Source organism: Desmodus rotundus, chromosome 9 (assembly GCF_022682495.2).
Source record: "Desmodus rotundus isolate HL8 chromosome 9, HLdesRot8A.1, whole genome shotgun sequence".
Taxonomy (NCBI): Eukaryota; Metazoa; Chordata; class Mammalia; order Chiroptera; family Phyllostomidae; genus Desmodus; species Desmodus rotundus.
Window position 1 is genome coordinate 94,492,020 of NC_071395.1, and position 25,004 is coordinate 94,517,023.

Genomic DNA, 25,004 nt, shown 5'->3' on the forward strand with positions numbered 1-25,004 from the left:
TAAAGAGGAGCCAAACAGGAAAGAATCCTACAACATGAACTCCAGAATTGGTAGCCATTAGAAAATGACAGTGTCACTCTCTAAATACCTGCTGGCTGGGAAACTGACAGAGGACTGATGTGATGTTGCTAGCATACTGAGCCATTTCCTTCTTAATAGACTTCTCCACGTTGGGGGGTATGCGGCCAGAGACACTGGTCATGATATCTTGCAATTCTAGGAGAGGTAAGGAGGGATCTCTGAGGGTCTTCATCAACCGCTCTACCCAGTCTTTTACCTAAGAGAAGGAAATAATAAAATAGGATCCAGACAAAAATAAGACAACCCCCCTAATAAAATGATATATCTGAATTCACTATCATGTATCAACTTACTTTGAAATTGCAATAAAAAAATCTAACATAGCCCTTGCTCTCTGGCTTAGTTCCCAATTAAATCTGAAATCAATGACATGGATAAGAAGCAAAAATTTAAAGACTTCAAATCCCACAACTAAAGGGAAAAGAGGTCCATCTGAAAAAAAAATCCTTATGCAACTTTTAAACTATCTTGGAGAACAGGTACCTTACCTTATTTGTATATCCCTTCCCCAAGAGAAGCGATTCATACCCTGCTGCTAAAGAAAGGATCTGGAAGGCAGTATCCGTTCATCACGTTGACCAGATTATCCAGGACATAGTGGAACACTCGATGGAGCTTCTCGCCTCGAAGTGCTGTGCTCTGGATCTGTGGCAGACTACCGGTGTGAAGCTCAGCCTGTCAACCCCAAACACCAGAGAAATCAAGTCATCCACTACTTTCTACGCAGGGTACAAACACACCATTGTAAATTAGAATCATTGTTCAAAAATCAAGACATCCTTCACCATTCGCAGCTCTAAGGAAAAAAGTCAATGGAGGAAGCCTCATGGAAAAAAAAAGTCATAGAATCTTATTATCATAGTAAATCCTGCAAACTAGTTTCAAAATACATAAGGCAAAAGACCCAGGGGAAAACTCTTAAGAAAAACTGGCAAACCAAGCACTGAAATCATCCGCCTCTCCAAATCACCCCTGTCGTGTAGTTAGCTCTTGGAAAGCACTATTAAAAGTACCTTCCTACTTACCTGCTGGACCTTGCTGGGATTATCCAACTGCATTTTGGCTATTACACAGCCGGGGTCAAGAGCTGCTCCAGGCCGCTTGACGTAATGAACACAGCCAGACTCTATGGCTGTTAAAGTCATTACCATCTTCATCACCTGTAATGAAAAATAAATAAAATTAGAACTTGACCTTTCTTTACACAGATGAATGATTTAAAGAGGTCAGTTTTTTCCTCAGCATCTAAGTTGAACTGTATCTTATTCAACCCAGAAAAATGGAAATCGATCAAAATCTCCTAGAGGCTACCAAGGAAAACAATTAGAGAATCTCTCAGGACCTAGCTTCAGGAATTAATGACAGCTACTGACATGTCCTGTTTTTAATGTTTAAACTCATTTTGCAATAGTTTGTGTTTTTACTTGTTTTGTTTTTGGAAGTGATGAACAATTTAGCCTCCTCATACCTTCAGATCTAAATGCTCTCTTTGACTGTCTATATGATAGCCAGGCTAAAAACCTAAGTCATTCTTTACTCTTCTTTCTCCCATATCTACCAATTATGAAGCCCAGCCAAATACATCTTCTAAACCTCTCTCAAAAATCTTCTCTTGCCAGCTGTTTTGTTTAGGCCTGAGCTCATCATTGGCCTAGAGTACTTCAAAACCTCCCGACAGATTCCCCTAACTCCAGACACCTCCAACAAGGACGCTAAAAGCAATTACCATAGATGCCAAATCTTGTCATGTCCCTTTTCTTCTTAAGTGTATTTTATTGATTATGCTATTACAGTTGTTCCAATTTTTCCCCTTTGCCCCCCTCTGCTCAAGTACCCCCCTTCCCTCTAGCAATACTCCCCTTAGTTGATGTCCATGGGTCATGCATGTAAGTATACTATACTTAATATCCCCCCATTTTGTACCTACCTATTATGCTTCTTAATCCCTGTACCTTTTCCCCCATTCTCCCCCGTCCCACTCCCCACTGATAACACTCCATGTGATCTCCATATTTATGAATCTGTTCTTGTTCTAATTGTTTGCTTAGCTTGTTTTTGTTTTTTAGATTCAGTTGTTGATAGTTGTGAGTTTGTTGTCAGTTTACTGTTCATAGTTTTGATCTTCTTTTTCTTAAGTAAGTTCCTTTAACATTTCATATAAGGGCTTGGTGATGGTGAACTCCTTTAACTTTACCTTGTCTGGGAAGCACTTATCTGCCCTTCCATTCTAAATGACAGCTTTGCTGGATAGAGTAATCTTGGTTGTAGGTTCTTGCTTTTCATCACTTTGAATACTTATTGCCAGTCCCTTCTTGCCTGCAAGGTTTCTTTTGAGAAATCAGCTGCCAGTCTTATAGGAACTCCTTGGCAGGTAACTCTGTTACCTTTTCCCGTGTTGCTTTTAAGTCTCTCTTTATCTTCAGCCTTTGGCATTTTAATTATGATGTGTCTTTGGTGTGGTCCTCTTTGGGTACAACTTGTTTGGGACTCTGTGCTTCTTGGACTTGTATGTCTATTTCCTTTGCCAAATTAGGTAAGTTTTCTCTCATTATTTTTTTGAAATAAGTTCTCAATTTCTTGCTCTTCCTTTTCTCCTTCTGGCATCTATGATTCGGATGTTGGCACTTTTGGAGATATACCAAAGTCTTCTTATTCTCTCCTTGATTTTTCTGAATTCTTGTTTCTTCATCCTATTCTAGTTGATTGTTTATTTCTTCCTTATGTTCCAAATCATTGATTTGAACACCGGCTTCCTTCCCTTCATTGTTGGTTCCCTATGGATTTTTCATTTCACTAGTGTAGCCTTCATTTCTTCCCTTATACTTTTGCAGTACTCAGTGAGTTCTCTGGGCATCCTTATCACCAGTGTTTTGAACTCTGCATCTCATAGGTTGGCTATCTCTGTTTTGCTTAGTTCTTTTTCTGGAGTTTTGTTCTGTTCCTTCATTTGGACCATATTTCTTTTTCTCCTTGATTTGGCAGCCTCCCTGTGTTTGTTTCTGTGTATTAGGTAGAGTTGCTTTGACTCCCTGTCTTAGCGCACCTGTTAAGTTATATGGGGCAGAGCCTTAGGTATTCGCCAGGGCAGGGCAACCCGCTTCACTGCTTCATAGCTCTGTATGTGCGGGAGGGGCTGGAGAGGGGACAATGCCACTGCCTGGCTGCTGGAGGTTTGCTTGGCTCTTGTACCATTTCCAGTCTCTTCAACCCCTTCCTGTATGCAACTGGCCTCCTTTAGCTGCTGCCCCAGTGGTGATTTCCGGAGTGGGTGGGTTTGCATATGTTCTAGGAATTGTGGGCCCTTTAAATGGGCTCTCCCAAAAGACTGACAGTTACTTCCGCCACCCCAACCCCCACTGATTTTTATAGCCAGGAGTTACAAGGCTTTACTTTCACAGAGCTGGAACCTTGGGCTGTGCAGTCTGGCCTGGGGCTGGGATTGCTCACTCCCAAGGTGTCCCTCCCAGTGTTCATCTACCACACATGAATGTGAGACCACCCGTTCAGCAGGATGTCACCACCTTGCCACTGCCACACTGTGTCTTCTGCTCCCCGGCTCCCTGTCTCCACCCTTCCACCCATCTGGATGAGTACGGCTTCTTTAAATCCTCAGTTGTCAGACTTCCATATGGTTCAATTTTCTGGCAGTTCTGGGTGTTTTTTGTTTTGAAGTTAGTTGTGATCCTTCTTAGGGTTGTGCAAGGAGGCGAAGCATGTTTGCCTATGCTTCCATCTTGACTGGAAGTCTCATATCACTTTTCCATGTAAAATCCTTCCAAAGTAGTCTAAACTTTCTTAGTGTGTTTTATAAGGTCCTTCATGATCTCAAACTCTATTTATTTAGCATCTTTGCTTGCCATTTCCCACGAAAACTTATTCCATTCTCAAGCAATACCAATACGTACTTGCAGTTCCATAAATATACCATACTATCTTGCTTCTATGCCTTTATTACATGGCTGTTCCCTCACCTTTAAACATTCTTCCCTGCTCTTCTTCACCTGGTCAATTATTATCTATCTTTCAAAACTAAGATCAAAGACCCCTCTCAGCAGAAAGTCTTCCCTTATTAAACACCCACATCCATCCAGCCCCACAGTGATTTGGGTTAGGTGGTCCTCTGCACTCTGTGTTGGCTCTATAAGAATTCATAATTCATTGCTTGTCTGTTTTGTGTCCCCTTCTACCTATTATATATTTTTGTGTATAATCAACACTTAGCATAATACCTAACACACAAGAAGCGCTGCTGCCTAGTACCTATTTCTAGAGCTAGAGATTCCTCATTTGTCAAAGAAAAATTGTGAGCTTTATATTTGATGTTGAAATCCTAAGGTTCCTAACCCTAATTAAATTAACTGATAACTCCTTCCTGTCTACTTTCTATTTACTTTCAGTTACTCTTCAGTCCTAGCCCATCCCAGACAATTCCATTCCTACCTTCCCTCCCATGACCCAAAGCCCAATCTCCCCCCTGACCTCAATCTCAGCATAGCACTGGCCAGCAAACACATGGCCTCCATCCTCCACAATGTACTGGATTAACTTCCCAGCAGAAGGTGACCGCATCACTGAAGGGTCATTCTCCTTCTCAAACACACAGGTTTTATTGCCAATCGTGATGCGATATCTAGGAGATAAGTGGAAGTATGTAAGCCAATAAAGCACCTCAGGTTGTAACAGAGAGAGAGAATAGTGCCAATCTTAAAAAAGAAAGAAAGAAAAAAACCTGAAAACTTTATTCCATACAAACACATGCGTACAGGATATTTATTCCATCCTCATTTACAATGCCAAATAACAAAATTTGCTTCTCAATAAGGATCAGAGTAAATCAATCATGATATACCCATAAAATGGAATACTATACAACCATTACAAAAGGCAGATACCTCTATTTAAAAAAAAACACACACAAAGATGATGATGATGTAATAGCTAACATTTCTTGAACCCTTACTATGCCCCAAGTTCCAAGCACTTTACATATGTTAATTCATTTAACTGTCACAATAACATTGATTGTTAAGGAAAAAAATAAGGTGCAAAACAGTAGCTAAATACTATTTTTATTTGTGAATGCATTTAAAAGAAAAACACAGTATGTACATATATATAACTTGTAGATACATATAAAATTTCAATACATAAAAACTGTCAACAGTGGGTACTTATAAAGAGAACTTATTTTTCATATCTACCCACATTGTACTGGCAGAGAGACAATGTTTTTCACTGTAAACACTTTTTGTACTCTTGAGATTTTTGTTAAGTGCATGTATTATTATTTTTTTTAATTAAAAGAGAATACCAAAAAGACCTTGAAAAATCCCAAGAGCTAGTGACTACTGAGAGGAAAAGGTGATACAATGACCAACAACTGGACCTCACACAGCCACTCACCTATCCACTTCTTCCTTCATGTACGTGGTGTAACTGCTGCCATCGTAGGACAAGAGCAGTCCTCCGTCACTCAGCCGATGCACATCTACCTCCACACAGGAGCCGTTCATGATCACCACATAGGAGTTAGGGGACTGTCGAGTCACCTAGGGAATGAAAACCATCAGGGACAAGTTAGTATCCCTTCAAGGTGGAGTCCCAGAAAGAAATTAAGTATCTCAAAAATACAGGTAAAAAAGACCTGGCAGAAGGAAAGGAAATTCATGGCACTGGTGCCCTTAGCATTGGTGTCTATGGGCAGGGCCCAGCCCCGCTTCAAGCAAACAGGGTGACCTTACATGCTTTCCTGGTCTGGTTGTTCTCTGTCTTCTTAATCTCTCGGTTCCATATGTGACATTGAGGAACCAAAATATTTTCAGAAAACCATCAAATATTGCTTCTGGCTTTTGACACAAATAATGACTGTAATTTCCCTAATACAGCCCTGCAGTGAACCAAACTTTTCCCCCTATCTCTTGACCTACAGGAAACAAGCTAACAAAGACAGACAAAAAATAAGGTTTAGGCTTCAGTGGAGCTCAGCATACCTTAAGTACATACTTGACTCCCTCATAGATAAGTTCAACATCTACAGTGTTCAGAAGTGTATGAGCAGGAAGGACTTGACCCCTGAAAGAACAACAATGTGAGATACACTTATTACTAAAAAGTTCTAAAAGTTTGTAAGGGAATCTCAAAGGTTGTTGATTATAGCAATTCCTGGAATATCAATACTGGAAGCAACTTAAATGACTATCAATACAAGACTGAAACATAAATTATGAAAAGGCCATATAATGGAATATTATGCAGCCATTAAAAAGAAAAATGAAGCTTTTATGTACTAATATAAAATATTCTCAAAATAATGAAAAAAGCAAGTGAAATTGTACAGAACAGTTTCAGAGTATGCTACCATTTGGGTTTTAAAAGAGTAGGGGGTGGGAATAAACAACTATTACATCTATATGTTTATATAAACGTACAATGTCCAGAAGGTTACAGAAGGAACTGGTATGTGGACTGCCTACAGGGAAGGAAACTGGATGGACCAGGAATAGAGGTAAGGAGATTTTTCATTGTATGCCTTTTGTGCCTTTTGAATTTGAACCATGTGAATATATTACCTGTACTTAAAAATAAAAAGTAAAGCTTAAAAAAAGAAAAACATCCCAGCACAACCAACCCTAATCTACTCCTATCAACTGGGATGTTATTTGGGGTCTTAAAGAAAAAGCAGCAGGGCATGGCTGGGTGGAGGGGGAAGGACATGGCCAAGCAGGAAACATTATCAAGAAAGAATTTGATAATAATAAAGAGAGGGAGTGATAGAGCAAGTGGGGCAGGTTGTGAATAAATGGTGAATCTGGGCAAGGAATACATTGAAGTTGTTTAGACTATCTGTGCAACTCTTCTATAAGTCTGAAATTATTTCAAAATTCAAGTATTCAAAATAACATTAAAGGGGAAGGGTTAGGATGACACATCTGTACACTAGCGGAAACCATTTAACGAGGTAGGGACTACATGCTGCGAAATAGAAATTTGTAAGACTGGACTGGTAAAAAGGGGCCAAAGTATATAAGGAGTTAAAAGTTACACCTAGGGATTTAGATTTGATATAAAAGGGTAATAATATAAGCTTCTAAAGGGTTTAGTGCATCAGAGTAACAAAGGGAAAGACGTTTATCATAAGACTTGAATGACTGTGAAATCTCAGTTCAATTTTCTTTTTTGAAACCTCATCTGAGGACATGCTCACTGATTTTATAGAGAGAGGAAAGACAGAAATATCAATGTTTGAGAGAAACACCAATCAGTTGCCTCTTGTACGTGCCCCAACCGAGGACCGAACTTGCAACCTAGGCATGTGCCCTGACCAGTCATCGAACTCATGACCTTTCAGTTTATGGAACAACACTCTAACCAATTGAACCAAACCAGCAAGGGCTCCCAGTTCAATTTTTAAAATTTTTTTCTTCCTTTCAGATACCTCAAAAGGAAGCTGATATAAGTCTATAACACAAGGAAACAAAGTGCCTGTGATTAAAGTTCTTTAAAATGATTAGCCCTGCCCTGGCTGGTATGGCTCAGCGGGTTGAGCACTGGCCTGAGAACTGTAAGGTTACTGGCTCGATTCCCAGTCAGGGCACATGCCTGGGTTATGGGCCAGGTCCAAAGCTGGGGGCACATGAGAGGCAACTACACATCAATGTTTCTCCCCCTCTCTTTCTCCCACCCTTCCTCTCTCTCTAAAAATAAATAAATAAAATCTTTAATTTATATGTATATAAATGATTTATATAGATATAAATAAATAACATCTTTAATTTATATGTATATAAATGATTTATATATATAAATGACTAGCCCCTTGGACCACTCCTTGGGGACTCAAAGGCAGAGCTTAGTCTCCTGAACCAGTGTTAGAAATTAGTTTAGGGTTAAAAGTAATGATTTTAAAATTAAATCAATTTTAATTTTAAAATCATTAAATCAATTTTTTAATGATTAAAAAATTAAAATCATTAATTTTAACCCTATACACTCTGATCCTCTACTTGAAAGACTCATGAGGTCACCCTGAATATGAGTCTCAATTATTAATTCTTAAAAGGCGTTGCAGGTAAATATGAAATATTCAGGGTTCGATGCTAAAAAGAAACACCAGATTTCCTTCAGCAGGAATTAAAAAGATGTGATGCTTGTACTGGACAGAACGTTTACTTCAGCAGGATTCTAACTGCAGTATAAGCTGATTTCTAGAATCTGCAGTAGAGTTCCAAATAATTTGCCATAAACTCCTACATCCTTTTTCTCCCGTACCCATGGGCCAGTGAATAACAGGTAGCAGTAACAAGCTGCCAGCCAGAAGCAGGGAAAATAATAAATGGGTCTTTGAACTTCACTTCCCTCCTACATTCAGGTCCACTGGTTAACTTGCACAACCTGTGACAAACAAAGCCTACCTTTCTAAGGAGTGAAGGAAGTTAGAGATGCTATTCCGTAGGCTCACATCAGCCACGTGGAGAGCCCCACAGACAACCCCCAACATGGTGTCCGGTCGCTCTGCCTGAAAGGAAGAAACACAGGGCAGATTAAAAGCATGGTCACTTACCACCATGGCCTCTCAATATAAATCGGGCTCAAATTTGCTGTGAAGATGCAGCTAGCATGGAGAAATCTCCATCCTTATTTCCCAAGTGATTTTTGAGACAAAAACACATTTACTTTAGAATCTGAACAGAGGCCTCATTTGAAGAGAGATGAAAAATAACTCTCCCTACCTAAGGTTTCCACTGAACCAATCAAGGAGCAGCTCAAAAACAAGCTTTTGTCTGAAATAAACTCAAAAAGGTATAGATATTTGGCTACTGATAACCTCAAAGAAAAATAGTACATAAACAAAATTTACAATTTTAGATAATTTAACTGAATCTAATGATTTTAACAAAATCCTGGGTAATTTAGAATAGCCCAGCAATTCAGGAACAAGGGGTAACTCTGCTGATTTATATGAGGCCCTGCTCATCAGCATCTGTTAGACAGATGTAGGAGTTGGTAACTCTAAGCCAGATTTAACACCAAATGAGGAAAGAGAAAGGATCTCAATCCCTCTGTGCCTCTCTGCAAACTACTATTACATACAAAATGACTGTGTAACATGGGCACAAGAACTCTTACAGTGCTAAATTACACTGACTCCTACATTTTTTTTCCAAGTAGATCAAGAATGATTTACATTAGAATCAGACAAATTTTATCTAGTGACATAGACTGATCACACCATAAGCCTATAAAAACCCTATCCCAGGAGCTGTTTGTGCAAATGGAGAAATACACACCTGTACTTTTTCTGCTATCAGTCTGTCCAGCCAGCCAGTGTCAATTCTATTCAACTGAAAGCTTTCGGTCTCCAATAATTTGATCAGGTATTCAACTGTAGTTCGAAAGTCCCCCCGAATAGACAGCTCCTTCAAAGCCACCACCATGTTTCTGGGAGAAGAACAAAAGTGGATCTGTTTCAGCAACAAAAGTTTTAGTGTTTTTCAATCATTTTGAAGAATCGTTTCATTCCTTTAGAGTCTTAGGAGGGAGGGGAGAGGGACAGACAGTTCCAAGAACAAATAAGGGTGCAAATATAAGTTGCTCATTCACATGCATTCCAGATGGGATAATTTACAGTAAGTCAGCACGCTTATGAATTCTGACTGATATTACCGTAAGTGCATCAGCAAATCACATGCATTTCATTACATGGAGTACAGGACAATTATGTGCAGCCCTCAGCTTTCACTTACTAGGTTTCCATCATTCCATTCATTCGTTGGTGGCTAACTAGAATTAGAGCATAATTCTCCTCTCCTTACACCTTATTTATTTTATTAAGGTATAATTTACATATAATAAAATATACTTAAGTATACTGTCCAATGAATTTTCACACATGCTCATTAATTTAAAGGTTTCCATACAATGAATCTAATTCATGGGAGGCAAGTGGCCAGATAGTCAGGTACCAGCCTGACACTTCATGTGAGAGTGTTTCTTTTAGCTGCATTTTAGATGCCTGGGAAAAGACTGCTCATTCCTTTTATTACTCCTCAATTAAGTGTCAAATAATCCAATCTTAACAGAATTTCAAATACTATGGGGTTTGGGGGTTTTTCTAGTATATTTCTGTCCAGTGTCTATCCTTCACAGAACAGGTCCTTACTTCAACAAATACTTATTATGCACCTCACAGAGTCAAGACTCATACTAGGCTCATAAGGGAGAGAGAATAAAGACACAAGTGCCAGTAGAGAGAAATAAGCAAAGCGCTAGAGAGGTTCTAAGAAGGGAGAAAATCCACCTCTCTGTGATTTCCTGAAGAATGTGGAATCTGACATGGGATAAAAGTATAGCTGGGAATATGCTTGTGATAGAAATAGGATTCTAGGTGGCCCAGGCATTCTCTCAGACTAGAATATTCTTCACTTTCCCACCTCTACCTTCCTTTCTATGCCCTCTCTTGGCCTGGCTTATTTTCAAATACGTTTTAGAAATCAGTTTAGACGCCACTTCTTCCTGCGAAAGCTTCCCTGACCCTCTCTAGACTGAGTTAGCTGACTCAGCTATATGTTCCTGTAACATCCTTACATAATCCCACTATCATAGATAGCACCTTACTACATTGTGTTTCATTGTTTGTTTGCCTCTCTTCTTTAGGAACTTCTTAAAGTTCCATGAAGGCAGAGACCCTATTTTTGTCCTTCTTTTATTGCCATAAACAGTAGATATTCAGCAAATATTTTTTTGACTAGAGTGAATGAAAAATGGATAGAATATCAAGAACAAAGCAGAAGAAGGAAGAAAATATGGGTTGTGTTCAGGGACCTTTATGACTGAAGCAGAGGGTATGAGGACAGGAACTAGTGGTAAATCCATTCATTTAATAAACATTCACTGCACACTTAATGTGTTCAGGGAATACAGCAGCAACAAAACAAACATGGTCCTGTTCTCATGGTTGGGGCTATTCTAGAGAACAAGAATATGATGAATGCTATGAATAAGAAAAAAATACATAAGTAAGAATAAAAAATATGAGTATGAAGAATGTTATGAAAAAAGAAGAAACTCTGAGCGGACGAATGAATTTTTGGCATGAAGTCAAGAAGCAAGATTACGGTAAAGATCATATTTTTAACATTCTAAAAGTTAACCTAGTTAGTTTCACACCTAGTTAGAAAAAATGTACAGAGCAGGTCAGGAAATAAAGAGCAAGGCTTCTGGACTAGGTCATGGGACATGTTCTGCAGGAAACGCTCAGTGGTTGGCCTAAGCAGAACTGTAAACCTAAACACAAATCAACAGACACTGCTTCGGGAACGTAAACGACTGAGGCAGACTGGACGGGGTCCGTGTGCACCAGAGGTCATGTTTCTTCCACACGAAGCAGCCACACAAAGCTTTATTAACTTTGCCAAGTGGAATAGAAAAACAATGTTGTTATTATCATCCCACTTTTAAAGAGAAGGCAGAAATCCATATATTTATTTTAATCTCCCAATTTCTAAATACTGGGAATTTTTAAAACACAAACACTTTGTAAGCCAATCAAACACACCTGTGGCTGTGACTAGTTGGAAGGCCACCAATCTGTAAACTCTAGCATAAACTTTCTTCACTGTGATTTTTTTTAAAAAAGGGCAACTTTATACCAGACAGTATTGCTTTAAATTGGAAAAGCTACTTACAGAGACTTCCCTACTTCCAAAAACACTACTAAAAACCAACATCATTAATGAGTACTTATCGATTACTACTCTATGTGTGTAGTCCAGAAGTCAAAGGAATGGTATTAAATACTTGATATAAGGAAATAGACAATTAAAAAATAGAACTGGTTCAATGTTGGATATATATTATAAAATATCTAAATGGTCAAAATTACTTCCTAGAGCCATACTTTTTAGGCTAGCAAAATTGCTATTTAGTATTTAATATTTATGTTTAATATAATATTAACAAATAACACTTTTGATATATCAGTTATATTTGGATAAGCTATGTGCATATTTTATAGACTGAGGTCTCTCATATAAACAATGGGGACAGTTTCTTTATGTCCTTTGTATGTGACAAGCAGTTTAGTTTTATTATTTTGAATGACTATAGGACATTTACAGCTGTACTTTTATTTTGATGACTAATAACAGGTCTTCTCTATGATTTATAGGATGTCAAACTTTTGGTCAAGAACGTACCTCCCTCCAGCAACATAGGAAAACGATATCTTTAAAGCAATCAATTGTATAAGTTTATCAAAAATACTTTATGGGAAGTTCCAAAGATGGCAGCTGAGTATATAGAAGCTGATTCGACTTGCTCCTGCCTCTGACCTGGATTTGCAGCTGATCTTCCAACAACCAACTTGGACAATCAATAGAATCTTAGCAGATACAAAGTTTTGAAGCAAAGGAGTGCAGAAGATGCTTTGTACCACCTGGTAAGGGAGTTTTATACACAGAAGGGGAAATCCCCTGTGCATGGCTCCTGTCACAGCTTTCGAGCTCCCTCCCCTTTTGGAGCAAGGGGCCTTAGTTCCACACAGGGATCACAAACCCTAATCAGGGGTAACCTGGGGGGACCCACTGAGTCTGTGAGACCCAGGCTACACATACAGTGAGCATGCTCCCACAGCTGAGGTACCAACCTGGAGAGCTCCAGGTAGGGGCTCAGACTACTAAAGTGACCAGGTTGTCACACCCGAGTTTGTCAGAGGCACCTGCAGGCTGCAGCCAGCCACAACTTTGAGAGACATCTCACTCCTTGGGGAGGCTGTATGTGCGGAGACTCAGACACTGACTCAGCATTGTGGTGTGAGTACAGCACAGAGACTTTTTAAAAGGCACTGAAATGTAGCCAGGCAAGGACCTGGGCAGAACAGCCCTGCCAGCAGGGACCAGATTGAAAATGCAGCAGTGGAGCTCCCTCCCCTTTTAATTGTGGGGCTGTAAGGATTCTTGCAGCAATACAGGGGGAAGGGGAGGCTGTTGGCTCTCTGGTGGCAGGTTGTGGTGAGGTTCCACCACACCTGTGAAAATCAGAGATCACAATTCAGCATAAAGTGCTTCTATATTTTGGGCATCAGGCTGAAGAGATCACAATACAAATTCAGACTAAAAGAGGAACCTAGAAAAATGGGAAAATCATGTTTTTTTGACCCATTCTGAACTTTCCTCAGCCATGCCAAGTCATGCTGGATCTCCACGTCCTTTCCCACTGAATCCAACTGGGCCAGGAGATTAGAAATTTGCACAATGAGGGGTTTGCTGGACACTGCCCAGCTCAGCTTGCAAGCAAGCCAGGGGTTGCACAGAACAGAGTTCTTGACGGTGCCTCCTGCAAAAGCTGTAGGCTGGGAGTTAGATAGGCAGGAGTTGAGAACATGGGATTCTTTGCAGCCAGGCAAATGCCCTAGCAGAGCACAATCCTCTTGGAAAGGAAAGGTGTGCCCATCCACCTCCTACAGCGTTGCAGACACCACCTCCAAGTGGGAAAATCTGCAGAACAATCCTGCCAGGTACAAGATTCCCCTACTGGTGCGTTTCCACAGAAGGAAGAAAGAAAATCCAAAGGGGGCCATTCTGAACCTTTTTCAGCTATGCCAAGTTACACTGGATCTTCAGGTCCTAGCCCACTGAAACTAGCTGGGCAGAGAGTTTAGAAATTTGCACAACAAGGGGCTTTCTGGGCCCTGCCAAGCTGAGTTCGCAAGCAAACCAGCGGCCACCTGGAACAGAGTTATGGTCTGTGCCTCCTGCAAAGGTTGTGGGATGGAAATTAGGTAAGAGTTAAGTATCTGGGATACTTGGAAGCCAGGCAAACCACCCCACATTACACAATCCTCTAGGAGGGGAAAGGTGTGCCAATCCCCCTCCTGCAGGCAACAGCTCCAATGTGGAGTATCTGCGTAAGAGTCCTGCCAGGTACAAGATTCCCCTATTGGTGTGTTTCCGCAAAAAAAAGAAAGAGAAAATTGAAAGGGGACCATTCTGAACTTTTTTCAGCTATGCCAAGTTATGCTGGATCTTCAGGTCCTAGTCCACTGAAACTAGCTGGGCAGAAAGTTTAGAAATTTACACAAGAAGGGGCTTTCTGGGCCCTGCCAAGCTGAGTTTGCAAGCAAACCAGAGGCCACCTAGAACAGAGTTCTGGACTGTGCCTCCTGCAAAGGTTATGGAATGGAAATTAGACAAGATACTTGGAAGCCAGGCGAACCACCCCACATTACACAATCCTCTAGGAAGGAAAAGGTGTGCCCATCCCCTTCCTGCAGGGTTGCAGGCAACATCTCCAATGGGGAGTATCTGCATAAGAGTCCTGCCTGGTGCAAGATTCCCCCACTGGGTGCATTTCCACAGGAGGAAAGAAAGAGCAACTAATAACAGGGACTCTCAAAGTATGAGCATTTTAGGGGATATCACCTGGGAGCAGGTAAGAGAGCTTAGCCTCCTACTGAGTCTTAGATTGAGAAAAAGTTTAGTTCCCACCTACAGTCTGTTCTTGCTCCAACCCCAATGGGAGGTTCTTTTGGTCTATCTCTTAAAGTCCAGAGCTGCTGAGCCCAGTCCTACAAAAGGGGAAGTTTCATGTACCCATCCTGAACCAAGAGTGAGCCCCCTGAGGAAGCAAGAGCCCAAACTGGCAAGGGGTTGGCTCTGCTTAGGGACTACTCTCCCCTCACTGAGTGCCCTACAGACTGCAGCTCCTACAGACTGCTAACCCTATTTCAACAGACCTGGTCTCAGCTTACGGACCCTCATCAAAAGGCTCTGGAGAAAACCCAGGCAACCACAGGGAAGGGCAGAGAGGTTGAAAGAGGGAGGCTGACCCCAGGAGCTTTGGTTCTTATGCAGAGATGCCATCAGCTCCAAGGAGGAAAGAGCTGACTCTTTTACACAGACTGGCCCCACACACGAAAGGGACAGCCAACTCTTTAGAAACTATTCTCTACTGGAACTAATCTGGGACAGACCAAGACATGTGGTACTATAGGGAACTGTTCCACGTGTGGGAAATGTAGCCCAGCTCCCACTCGGAAAAGCCAGTGGGTGCGAAGTTCGGCAGGCAGAACCCATGCCCACAGATAGGTTCTCCCATGGGGAATCAGGCCTGCATTGTACCTAGGCTGCTATGAGACTTGCTTTTGCTAAAACTCCCTCACCCTGGATTGAGGCAGCAAATGTTTACTGAGTATCTTAAACTTCCTAAAGTCTGTGTTAAACCACTTTAAGTATGGAGTGTAACCAGTTCAACCACTTTCCCCCTCGAGCTGTAACATCCTTCTCTTTGAAGTAATTAGCAGTATTCTGTCCTTTGTTGTCTGTAAAAGGTAATCACCTACAGTGAACCTGTGCATAGTAAATGAGGACCATCCTCAATGTAATGTGCCCAGAAAAGCAATAAAAGTCTGTCCAGGCAGGGGTCACTTCTCTCTCTTGGGCTCTCTCTAGCTCTCTCGCCCTCTCTCACTTAGAGAGTGGCCATGCCGTCCCTTTTTCTCCACAGGATTTCTGTAGTCCGTGTGTATTTGTCTATTGCAGCCACAACACAGGATCCTGCTGGCCAGGATCTGCATCATGACACACGGACAGGGGAAAACATCCACCATCTTCCCTGAAGTCTGAACAGCTCCTCCTAAGGGAGATCCAGAAGTCCCATCCTCCAGATTGTGCCAGAAGTCCTATCAGAAACAGATGGGTCAGTGACCAGGCTAAGACTAACAGCAGGACTTCAGATAGAGGCAGGTGGAGGCAGGACCTGTGGTGCTTTCAGTTGTTAGTTGACCCACCCTCCGGGCCTTGTGCTGATAAGAAGCCAGCAGTGCAGAGAAGCAAAAGCCCAGTCTGAAGGAGACAGCCACAGGCTATGAATCACTTGTAGTTTCTAAGCAAACAACTAGAACAGGAACGGAACCACAGAAATGGAGCTCACATGGAGGGTTATCAACAGGGGAGTGGGAGGGGGAAAGGGGGGGAAAGGTACAAAGAATAAGTAGCATAAATGATAGGTGGAAAATAGACAGGGGGAAAGTAAGAATAGTATAGGAAATGTAGAAGCCAAAGAACTTATAAGTATGACCCACGGACATGAACTATAGGGGGGAATGTGGGAGGGAGGGTGTGGGCAGGATGGAGTGGAGTGAAGGGGGGGGAAATGGGACAACTGTAATAGCATAATCAATAAATATATTTAAAAAATAAAAATAAAATAAAAATTAAAAAAAATAGATTGTAGTGGTGTGCCAGGCAAATAATTAAAACATTATGCAATATTTCTAAATTTTATAATGGTGGTATTTGTCAGCTTATAAAATAATTAAAATTTTATGTTTTTCCCCTTATTCTAAAAAAAAAGAAAAAAAAGTCTGCCTAGATCTAGATGTGGACAGCATCTGACACCAGCTTACACCAGCGTCAGACAACACCAGAGTCATATCCAGAAGCAGAACCCTGCAGGCAAACACTAAACTCTGCTGAGAGGAATTCCACTTTGTTCTTTCTCATTTTTGCATTATTTTTTCTCTCACATAGAAAAATTTTAACATTTTTAATATTTTTTATTTTTCTTCAATTTTCCTATTTTTCATTATTTTTAATTTCATATCTCATAATTTACTCTTCCCTTTTCTTACTCTATTTTGACTTCTTCCTTCCCTTTCTTATTTTTCATTTTAAATTTTATTTTTCTCTTTCTTCACATTTTATGGCAATTCCTGGTTTCTATTCCTTGCTCTTATTATTTTTCTTTATTCTCTAACAATCATTTTTCTTTCCTTTAGTCATCATATATTCTCTTTTTCTTTCTTATAATCTTCTCTTTCCACCATTATTAATCTTTGCTCATTTGTCACCCATACTGCTGATGTTGGGGGGGGGCAGTATTTTTGCTTGTGTGGGTTTTGTTTTCTGTGTTGTTTTGCTTTGTTCTGTCAGCACCTGTACAATAGCATATAAGATGTGGTGGGGGTGGATACTCTCAGTCAGCCAGCCAGAGGGGAGAACCCACCAATGTATGGGCCAATAACAATCAAAACCCAAATACAACAGAAGAGCCCATATAAACTATATAAAGGGCATCCAGCTCAAGAAATCAAGGAGACTACATCCCTGAGTCCCACAGGACTCCTGCCACATAAGGCTGTCCCACAAAGACAAGCGGTCAAATCTAATAAAAATCAATCTAATACATAGAAACAAACAAAAAGAGTCAGCTAAAATGGGGAGACAAAAAAACAACCCCCAACTGAATGTAAAGGCAGAATCCCCAGAAAAAGAGCTAAATGAAATTGAGGCAAGCAATTTATTGGACATGAGTTCAAAGTAATGGTTATAAGGATGCTCAAGGAACTTAGTGAGAACTACAAGGAACTTTATGGGAACTAAAAGAAACTTAGTGGGAACTGTCATAGGACATAGACACTACAAATAAGAACCAGGTGGAAATGAAGAATACAATATCTGAAATGAAGAAGACACTAGAAGGAATTAAATGCAGGCCAGATGAAGCGAAGGATCAAATCAATGAGTTGGAAGACAAGGTAGAAAACAACACCCAGTCAGAGCAACAGAACGAAAAAAGACTTAAAAAGAACAAGGATAGTTTAAGGGACCTTTGGGGCAACATGATATGTAACAATATTTGTATCATAGGGATACCAGAAGGAGAAGAAAAGGAGCAAGAGATAGAAAACCTGTTTGAAAAAATAATAACAGAAAACTTCCCTAACTTGTAAAGGAGCAAGTTCAGTAAGCACAGAGAGTCCCAACCAAGATGAATCCAAAGAGGCCCACTCCAAGACACATCACAATTAAAATGGCAAAATTTAAAGACAAACAGAGAATCTTAAAGGAAGCAAGGGAGAAACAGCCAGTAACATACAAGGGAACTCCAATAAGACTATCATCTGATTTCTCAACAGAAACACAACAAGCCAAAAGGGACTGGCACAATGTATTCCACATAATGAAAAGCAAGCACCTGCAACCAAGAACATCCTATCCAGTAAGACTCTCATTTAAAATGGAAAGTGAAATAGCTTCACAGTACATTTTTTTAAAAAGGCGAAAGGAGTACATCTCTATCAAACTAGCATTACAAGAGATACTAAAGGAACTGCTTTAAGAAGAAGGAAAAAAATAGAGAGGAACACAGGTATAAAGGAAAAAAATGGCAATGAATAAGTACCTATCAATAATAACCTTAAGCCCTGGCTGGTGTGGCTCAGTTGACTGAACCCCGAACTGTGAACCAAAGGATCACAGGTTCAATTCCCAGTCAGGGCATGTGAGGGGCAACCACACATTGATGTTTCTCTCCCTCTCCTTCTTCCCTTCCCCTCTCTCTAAAAATAAATAAATCTTGAAAAAATAGTAATAATAACCTTAAATGTAAATGGATTAAATGTTCCAACCAAAAGACATAGGGTAGCTGAATGGATAAGAAAACACGACCCGCATATATGCTGAAAACAAAAGATTTACACAGGCTGTAAGTGAAGGGATGGAAAAAATAATTCCATGCAAATGGACATGATTAAAAAACCTGGGGTAGCAATAATTATATCAGACAAAACAGACTTCAAAACAAGGGCCATAACAAGAGAGAAAGAAAGTCACTACTACATAATATTTAAGGGAGTAGCCCAACAAGAGGATATAACCCATGTAAACATGTATGCACCCAATATAGGAGCAACTAAATATATAAATAAAATCTTGGAGGACTTTAAAAAAGAGATCAACAGCAATACAGTCATTGTTGGGGATATTAACACCCCACTGTCAACAATCAATAGATCTTCTAGACAAAAAAATCAACAAGGATAAAGTGGCCTTAAACGGCACTCTAGATCAAATGGACTTAATTGATATTTACAGCATGTTGCATCGCAAATAAGCAAAATATACATTCTTCTCAAACTCACATAGATAATTTTCAAAGCTGGACCACATGGTAGGACACAAAACAAGTCTTAAAAATTTCAAGAAAATTGAAATCATATCAAGCATCTTCTCGGATCACAATGGCTTGAGACTTGAAACCAAACTCAAGGAAAAAGCTCAGAAACATTCAAATATATGGAGGCTGAATAACATGCTATTAAATAATAAATGGGTTAACAATGAGATCAAGGAAGAAATCAAAAAGTACTGGGAAAGAAATGAAAACAAATATACCACAACCCAAAACCTATGAGACACAGCAAAAGCAATTCTGAGGGGGAAGTTCATAGAATTATAGGCCTACCTAAAGAAGATAGAAAAATCTCAAATAAACAACCTAGCCCTCCAACTAAAAGAACTAGAGGAAGAACAACAAACACCCAGAGTGAATAGAATGAAGAAAATAATCAAAACCAGAGCAGAATTAAATGACATAGACTAAAAAATCAATTCAAAAAAATCAATGAATCCAGGAGCTGGTTCTTTGAAAAGGTAAACAAAATTGACAAGACTTTAACCAGACTAATCAAGAAAATAAGAGAGCAGACCCAAATAAATAAAATCAGAAATGAAAGAGTAGAAGTAACAACCAACACCACAGAAATACAAAGGATTGTAAGAAATTACTATGAACAATGTATGCCAAAAAATTGGACAACCTGGGCAAAATGGATAAATTTCTAGAAACATACAATCTTGCAAAACTGAATCAGGAAGAAGAAAACCTGAATAGACTGATCACAGATATCAAAATTGAAGCAGTAATCAAAAAATACCCTGCACACAAAAGCCCTGAACCAGATGGCTTCACAGGCAAACATTACCAAACATTCAAAGAAGAACCAACACCTCTCCGTCTCAAACTACTCCAACTGATTCAAGAAGAGGGAAAACTCCCAAACTCTTTTTATGAGGACAGTATTATCCTAATTTCAAAACCAGATAAAGACACTACAAAGAAATAAAATTACAGGCCAATGTCTCGGATGAACATAGATGATAAAATCCTCAACAAAATATTAGCAAACCGGATCCAGCAATACATTAAAAAAGATCATACACCATGATCAAGTGGGATTTATTCCAGGGATGCAAGGATGCTACAATATTCACAAATCAATAAATGTGATACATCACATAAACAAAATGAAAGACAAAAATCTTATCATGATTCTATGATAAGATTTGATCCTATCAGCAGATGCAGAAAAAGCATTTGATAAAACAGCACTCATTTATAATAAAAACACACAGGAAAATGGGAATAGAGAGAGCATACCTGAACATAATAAATGCCACACACAAAAAATCTATTGCCAACATCATACTCACTGGGCAAAAACCAAAAGCATTTCCCTTAAGACCAGGAACAAGACAAGGATGTCTGCTTTCACCTCTCTTATTCAACATAGCACTGGAAGTCCTACTCACAACAATCAGACAAGAAGAAGAAATAAAGGGCATCCAAATTGGAAAGGAGGAAGTGAAACTGTCATTATTCGCAGGCGACATGATAGTGTACAGAGAAAACCCTATAGGCTGCACCAAAAAACTACTCAACCTAGTAAGTGAATTCAGCAAAGTATTTGGCAGGATACAAATTGATGGCATTTTTGTATACCAACAATGAACTATCAGAACGAGAAACTAAAAGAGAATCCCATTTACTATAGCAACAAGAAAAATAAAAGTACCTTGGAATAAATTTAACCAAGGAGGTAAAAGACCTGTACTTGGAATACTATAAAACAATGAAGAAAGAAATTGAGGAAGATACAAATAAATGGAAGCATATACAGTGTTCATGGATTGGAAGAATTAATATCATTAAAATGTCCATACTACCCAAAGCAATCTATAAATTAAATACAATTACTATGAAAATACCAATTGCATATTTCACAGATCTAGAACAAATACACTAAAAATTTATATAGAAATGAAAAAGACCCCAAATAGCCTCAGCAATCTTGAGAAAGAAGAACAAAGTTGGAGGGATCACAATACCTGATATTAAACTATACTACAAGGCCACTGTAATCAAAACAGCCTGGTACTGGCATGAAAACAGGCACACAGACCAATGGAACAGAACAGAGAGCCCAGAAATAAATCCACATCTTTATGGTCAATTAATATTTGACAAAGAGGACACGAGCACACAATGGAGTAAAAATAGTCTCTTCAATAAATGGTGTTGGGAGAATTGAACTGGTACATGCAAAAAAATTAAACTAGACCACCAACTTATACTATACACCAAAATAAACTCAAAATGGATAAAGAGACTTAAATATAAGTCATGATACCATAAAAATTTTAGCAGAAAAATCGGCAATAAATTTTCAGATATCCACATAGCAATATTTTTGCCATGTAAGGATGTGGAGAAAAGGGAACTGTAGTGCACTGTTGGTGGGAATGCAGACTAGTGTAGCCACTGTGGAAAACAGTACAGAATCTCCTCAAAACATTAAAAATGGAACTGCCTTTTGACCCAGCAATTCCACTGTAGCAAATCCCGAAACACCACTTCGAAAGAATATATGCACCCTTATGCTCATTGCAGTGTTATTTACAACAGCCAATATTTGGAAACAGCCTAAGTGCTCATCAGTAGATGAGTGGATTAAAAAAATGGTTTTTACACAGCGGAATGCTACGCAGCAGAAAAAAAGAAGGAATTCCTACCTTTTGCAACTGCATGAATGGAACTGGGGACTATTATGCTAAGTGAAATAAGCCAGTCAGAGAAAGACAAAGACCATATGATCTCACTTATAAAAGGAATCTAGTGAACAAAATAAACTAATGAACAAAATAGAACCAGAGACAGAATCATGAAATAGACTGACAGCTGTAAAAGGGGAGCAGGGAGGTGGAAACTGATTGAAAGAAGGTGAAGGGATTAGTCAAAGAACGTGTAAGAAGGGCCAATGGACATGGACAAGGGCCATGGGTGTGGGGATTGACTATGGTAGTAGGGAGCAGGCTCGGTGAAGGTGGAAGAAGAGGGAAAAAATTGCAACAATTATAGTAGAATAAACAATAAAACATTTAAAAATATTTTATGGGAAATAATATCTTTAAAGCAATTAACTTATAAGCTGATCAAAAATATTTGAAAGCAAAAATACTTGAAAAGCCTCAAACAACAAACAGAAAAACATCTGCCAAACACTGCATAATTTAATACAACATGAATGCAAGTGCAATTAAAGATACTCTTCTTCAAAGAGGTTGTCCATATTGGTACTCATGTAGCAGATAAATGATTCCCTGCCCATTCCCACACCTTCACTGAAGACTTGCGCAGGTTTATTTTTTAAATGCAATAAAATGCTATTATACTCACGAAATTGCTTCCTCTCTGTTTTCTCCCCAGGAAAAACAGTGACCAAACTGAGAATCAGCAAACTCATGAAGTCCCCCTGCAGCAGCAACACTGAAATAACCCCAGACGTTCTTATTGCTGCGGAAATTCAGTTCCTGAACTGTTCCTGAGCTGGGCTTAAAACCCTGTTAGAGAATGAAGAATATGAGAGACCATGCTCTATTTCTAAGGAAGAGGACATTTATATATTTATTGTTTAGGCTCTGTGTTAATCACACATAAGACAAAAATGATGCACAAAGATCATAAAGCCTTGAAAACCAACATCCAGTGCTACTGAGGACTCCATCGTGACTACATTTGGATGAAATGACCAATAGAGCAGTGATCACTTCTTTGCTCTGATGGAACCTCTACAAATTTCCCTCTCCAGAGGAAGTCCCAAAATATTTCAAAAGTATAGCCCTCAGGTACCATCTTAATATTAAAGTTCAAGGGGGAAAAAAAGTAAACCTTGAAGTGATTGGGTTACCTCATCTGGATTTTCACTAGTGATCCGAGCAGCAATAACATGGCCCCTTGGGCAAGGAACATGAGCAGAATTTTCAAAATCAATGGGAGCATCACCCCAGGGAGATACCCCATACATCATACGAATATCCTTGATTCTGTATAGAGGGATCCCCATGGCAATCTGAAAGGTAATAAAACACACATCACTTATTTTCACAGTACTTTCCTTAAAATGTGGAAGCTATAGATTACCCGCAAGATTTTTCATTTTAGTAGCCACCACCTAAAACATTCTACTTTTATAACCTGTATTATACAATCATTAAAGAAGAAACTCTAAGTTACTTAAAGCAAAATATGTCACTACAGAAGTTGCCAAATACTTTCCACTTCTAAAATAACTCCCCATATTCCTAATGCAATACATATGAGTTTCTCTCTATCGTCATTTCTCCATCAAGGGATCAGAATTAAAATATCCAAAGGAAGAGTCATTATCAATGGCTATCCAAGTTTAGATAGCTAAAAAGTTCTAACTATGTCATAACTATCTGATAATTATACCCACAAACCGTTTGAGAAAATAAATAAATAGAGTAAATAACTCTTTAGTCCTTAATAGGAATCTAGCAGGGGTTCTCAATATGAGCAAAGAGTATATTAGATACAAATACTGTCAAACTTCATCATTAGCTATTTCTGCCTCCCATAACATTTGTCTCCTGGGCTGAACGGAGAAAATAATATTAACATTAGGCACTTTAAACATTATGAAAATAAACGGGTGAGGCCAGTGTTGCCTAGAAAACCCCAACCACCACTCTGATGTGGTACTGCTTCAACACATAACACTAGTAAAAGGAGAAGAGGCCAATTACAAAGTTGTAAAATTTTCTATAATTAAAACTCCTAAGTAAAGCATATCTTCTTAAAGTCTCTTCCTAAAATGACAGTTTTTTACCAGACATGTCTAGCTAAGAGATAGAATAGTTAGTATTCCTAGATTCGTACCACATCAGTAAAAACAACCCACACATCATAACCCACTTTAGCAGGAGAGATGAACATTAGATGAGACTCAGATAGGAGGCGCTCTTCTCTTATCAGACAGGTTAAACCAGTTTTTCAGGCCTCTCTGACATTCTCCAGGCAACTCTTTGAGCCAAGATCAGGGTGATTCACCTGGAGTTGTGCTGCAGGGAGGTTGACATCAGCTACCATCTCTGTACAAGGGTGCTCCACCTGTAGCCGAGGGTTTAGTTCCAGAAAGTAGAAGCTGCCATCCTGGCTGTAGAGGTATTCTACAGTCCCCGCACTTACATAGCCGACCATTTTGGCAAGTTTCACCGCACACTCAAAAAAGAAAGATAGGAAAACATGAGTATCTCACTGTGTCCAGCTGGGGGACTGCTGCCTCTCCATATAGCCTCTCCCTGACTCAAATATCTAGTGTTTGTAAGAGCCATCAAAGGCTATTAGCCACATTAGAGTGAATTTTGCCCTCAGATTATTACAGAAGATCCTGGATGAGTGTGATGAACTTAATTCAAAGCTGGAGAAAAACAGTGTTTTTCATTTGGGATCACAGGCAACCTCATCCTATAAGTACATGCAGGTAAAAAAACACTGTGGCAGATTTTTCACTGTGTCCTTATTTCTAGTATTCCTAGCATTCCTCCTAAAAGATGGCTGCCCAGCCAAAGACTAGATTTCCCAACCTCTCTTACAGCTGGTGACTAAGTTTTGACCAATGTGATGTCAGCATTGATAAGTGATATGCGTATTTCCTGAATCATGTTTTAAAAGGAAGTGCTTATCCTCTGTTCCTTGCTGTTCCCTTCCGTGGACTGAAACATGGTCATGACAGTACCAGCCAGTTTCAGCCACGCAGCTGAGAACATACCAAGAATGACAAAACAAAACACAAAGAACATGAACCCCAACATGGCCTCACAGAGCATAACAGTCCCACCAGCCCTGCATAGCACACCTCAAATTACGATGGGAAAAGTAAACTTCTATCTTATCCGGGTCGAATTTTTTTACCTCTTTATTACAACGGTTTAACCTGTACTTTAATCAACATAGAAATTATTAAGTTCAGGTAGAATCCTGCTATTTAAAAAAATTAAAATGTG

At 39.5% G+C, this 25,004-nt stretch overlaps 1 protein-coding gene across 6 annotated transcripts in view; it reads right to left on the reverse strand.

Moving 5' to 3' along the window:
* The window catches only part of ACACA (acetyl-CoA carboxylase alpha), a 266,878-nt gene that overhangs the window by 150,804 nt on the left and 91,070 nt on the right, over positions 1-25,004 (reverse strand). For all 6 annotated transcript variants that reach the window (XM_053910461.1, XM_071219350.1, XM_024572899.4 and 3 more), the window contains 11 exons: positions 24,049-24,219; positions 22,886-23,047; positions 22,375-22,538; positions 9,369-9,519; positions 8,493-8,596; positions 6,072-6,153; positions 5,485-5,630; positions 4,561-4,711; positions 1,107-1,241; positions 610-756; positions 89-277 (listed from right to left, as the gene is read on the reverse strand). In XM_053910461.1, the coding sequence (XP_053766436.1) occupies positions 89-277; positions 610-756; positions 1,107-1,241; positions 4,561-4,711; positions 5,485-5,630; positions 6,072-6,153; positions 8,493-8,596; positions 9,369-9,519; positions 22,375-22,538; positions 22,886-23,047; positions 24,049-24,219 (1,602 nt within the window). The remainder of the gene's footprint in view (positions 1-88; positions 278-609; positions 757-1,106; positions 1,242-4,560; positions 4,712-5,484; positions 5,631-6,071; positions 6,154-8,492; positions 8,597-9,368; positions 9,520-22,374; positions 22,539-22,885; positions 23,048-24,048; positions 24,220-25,004) is intronic.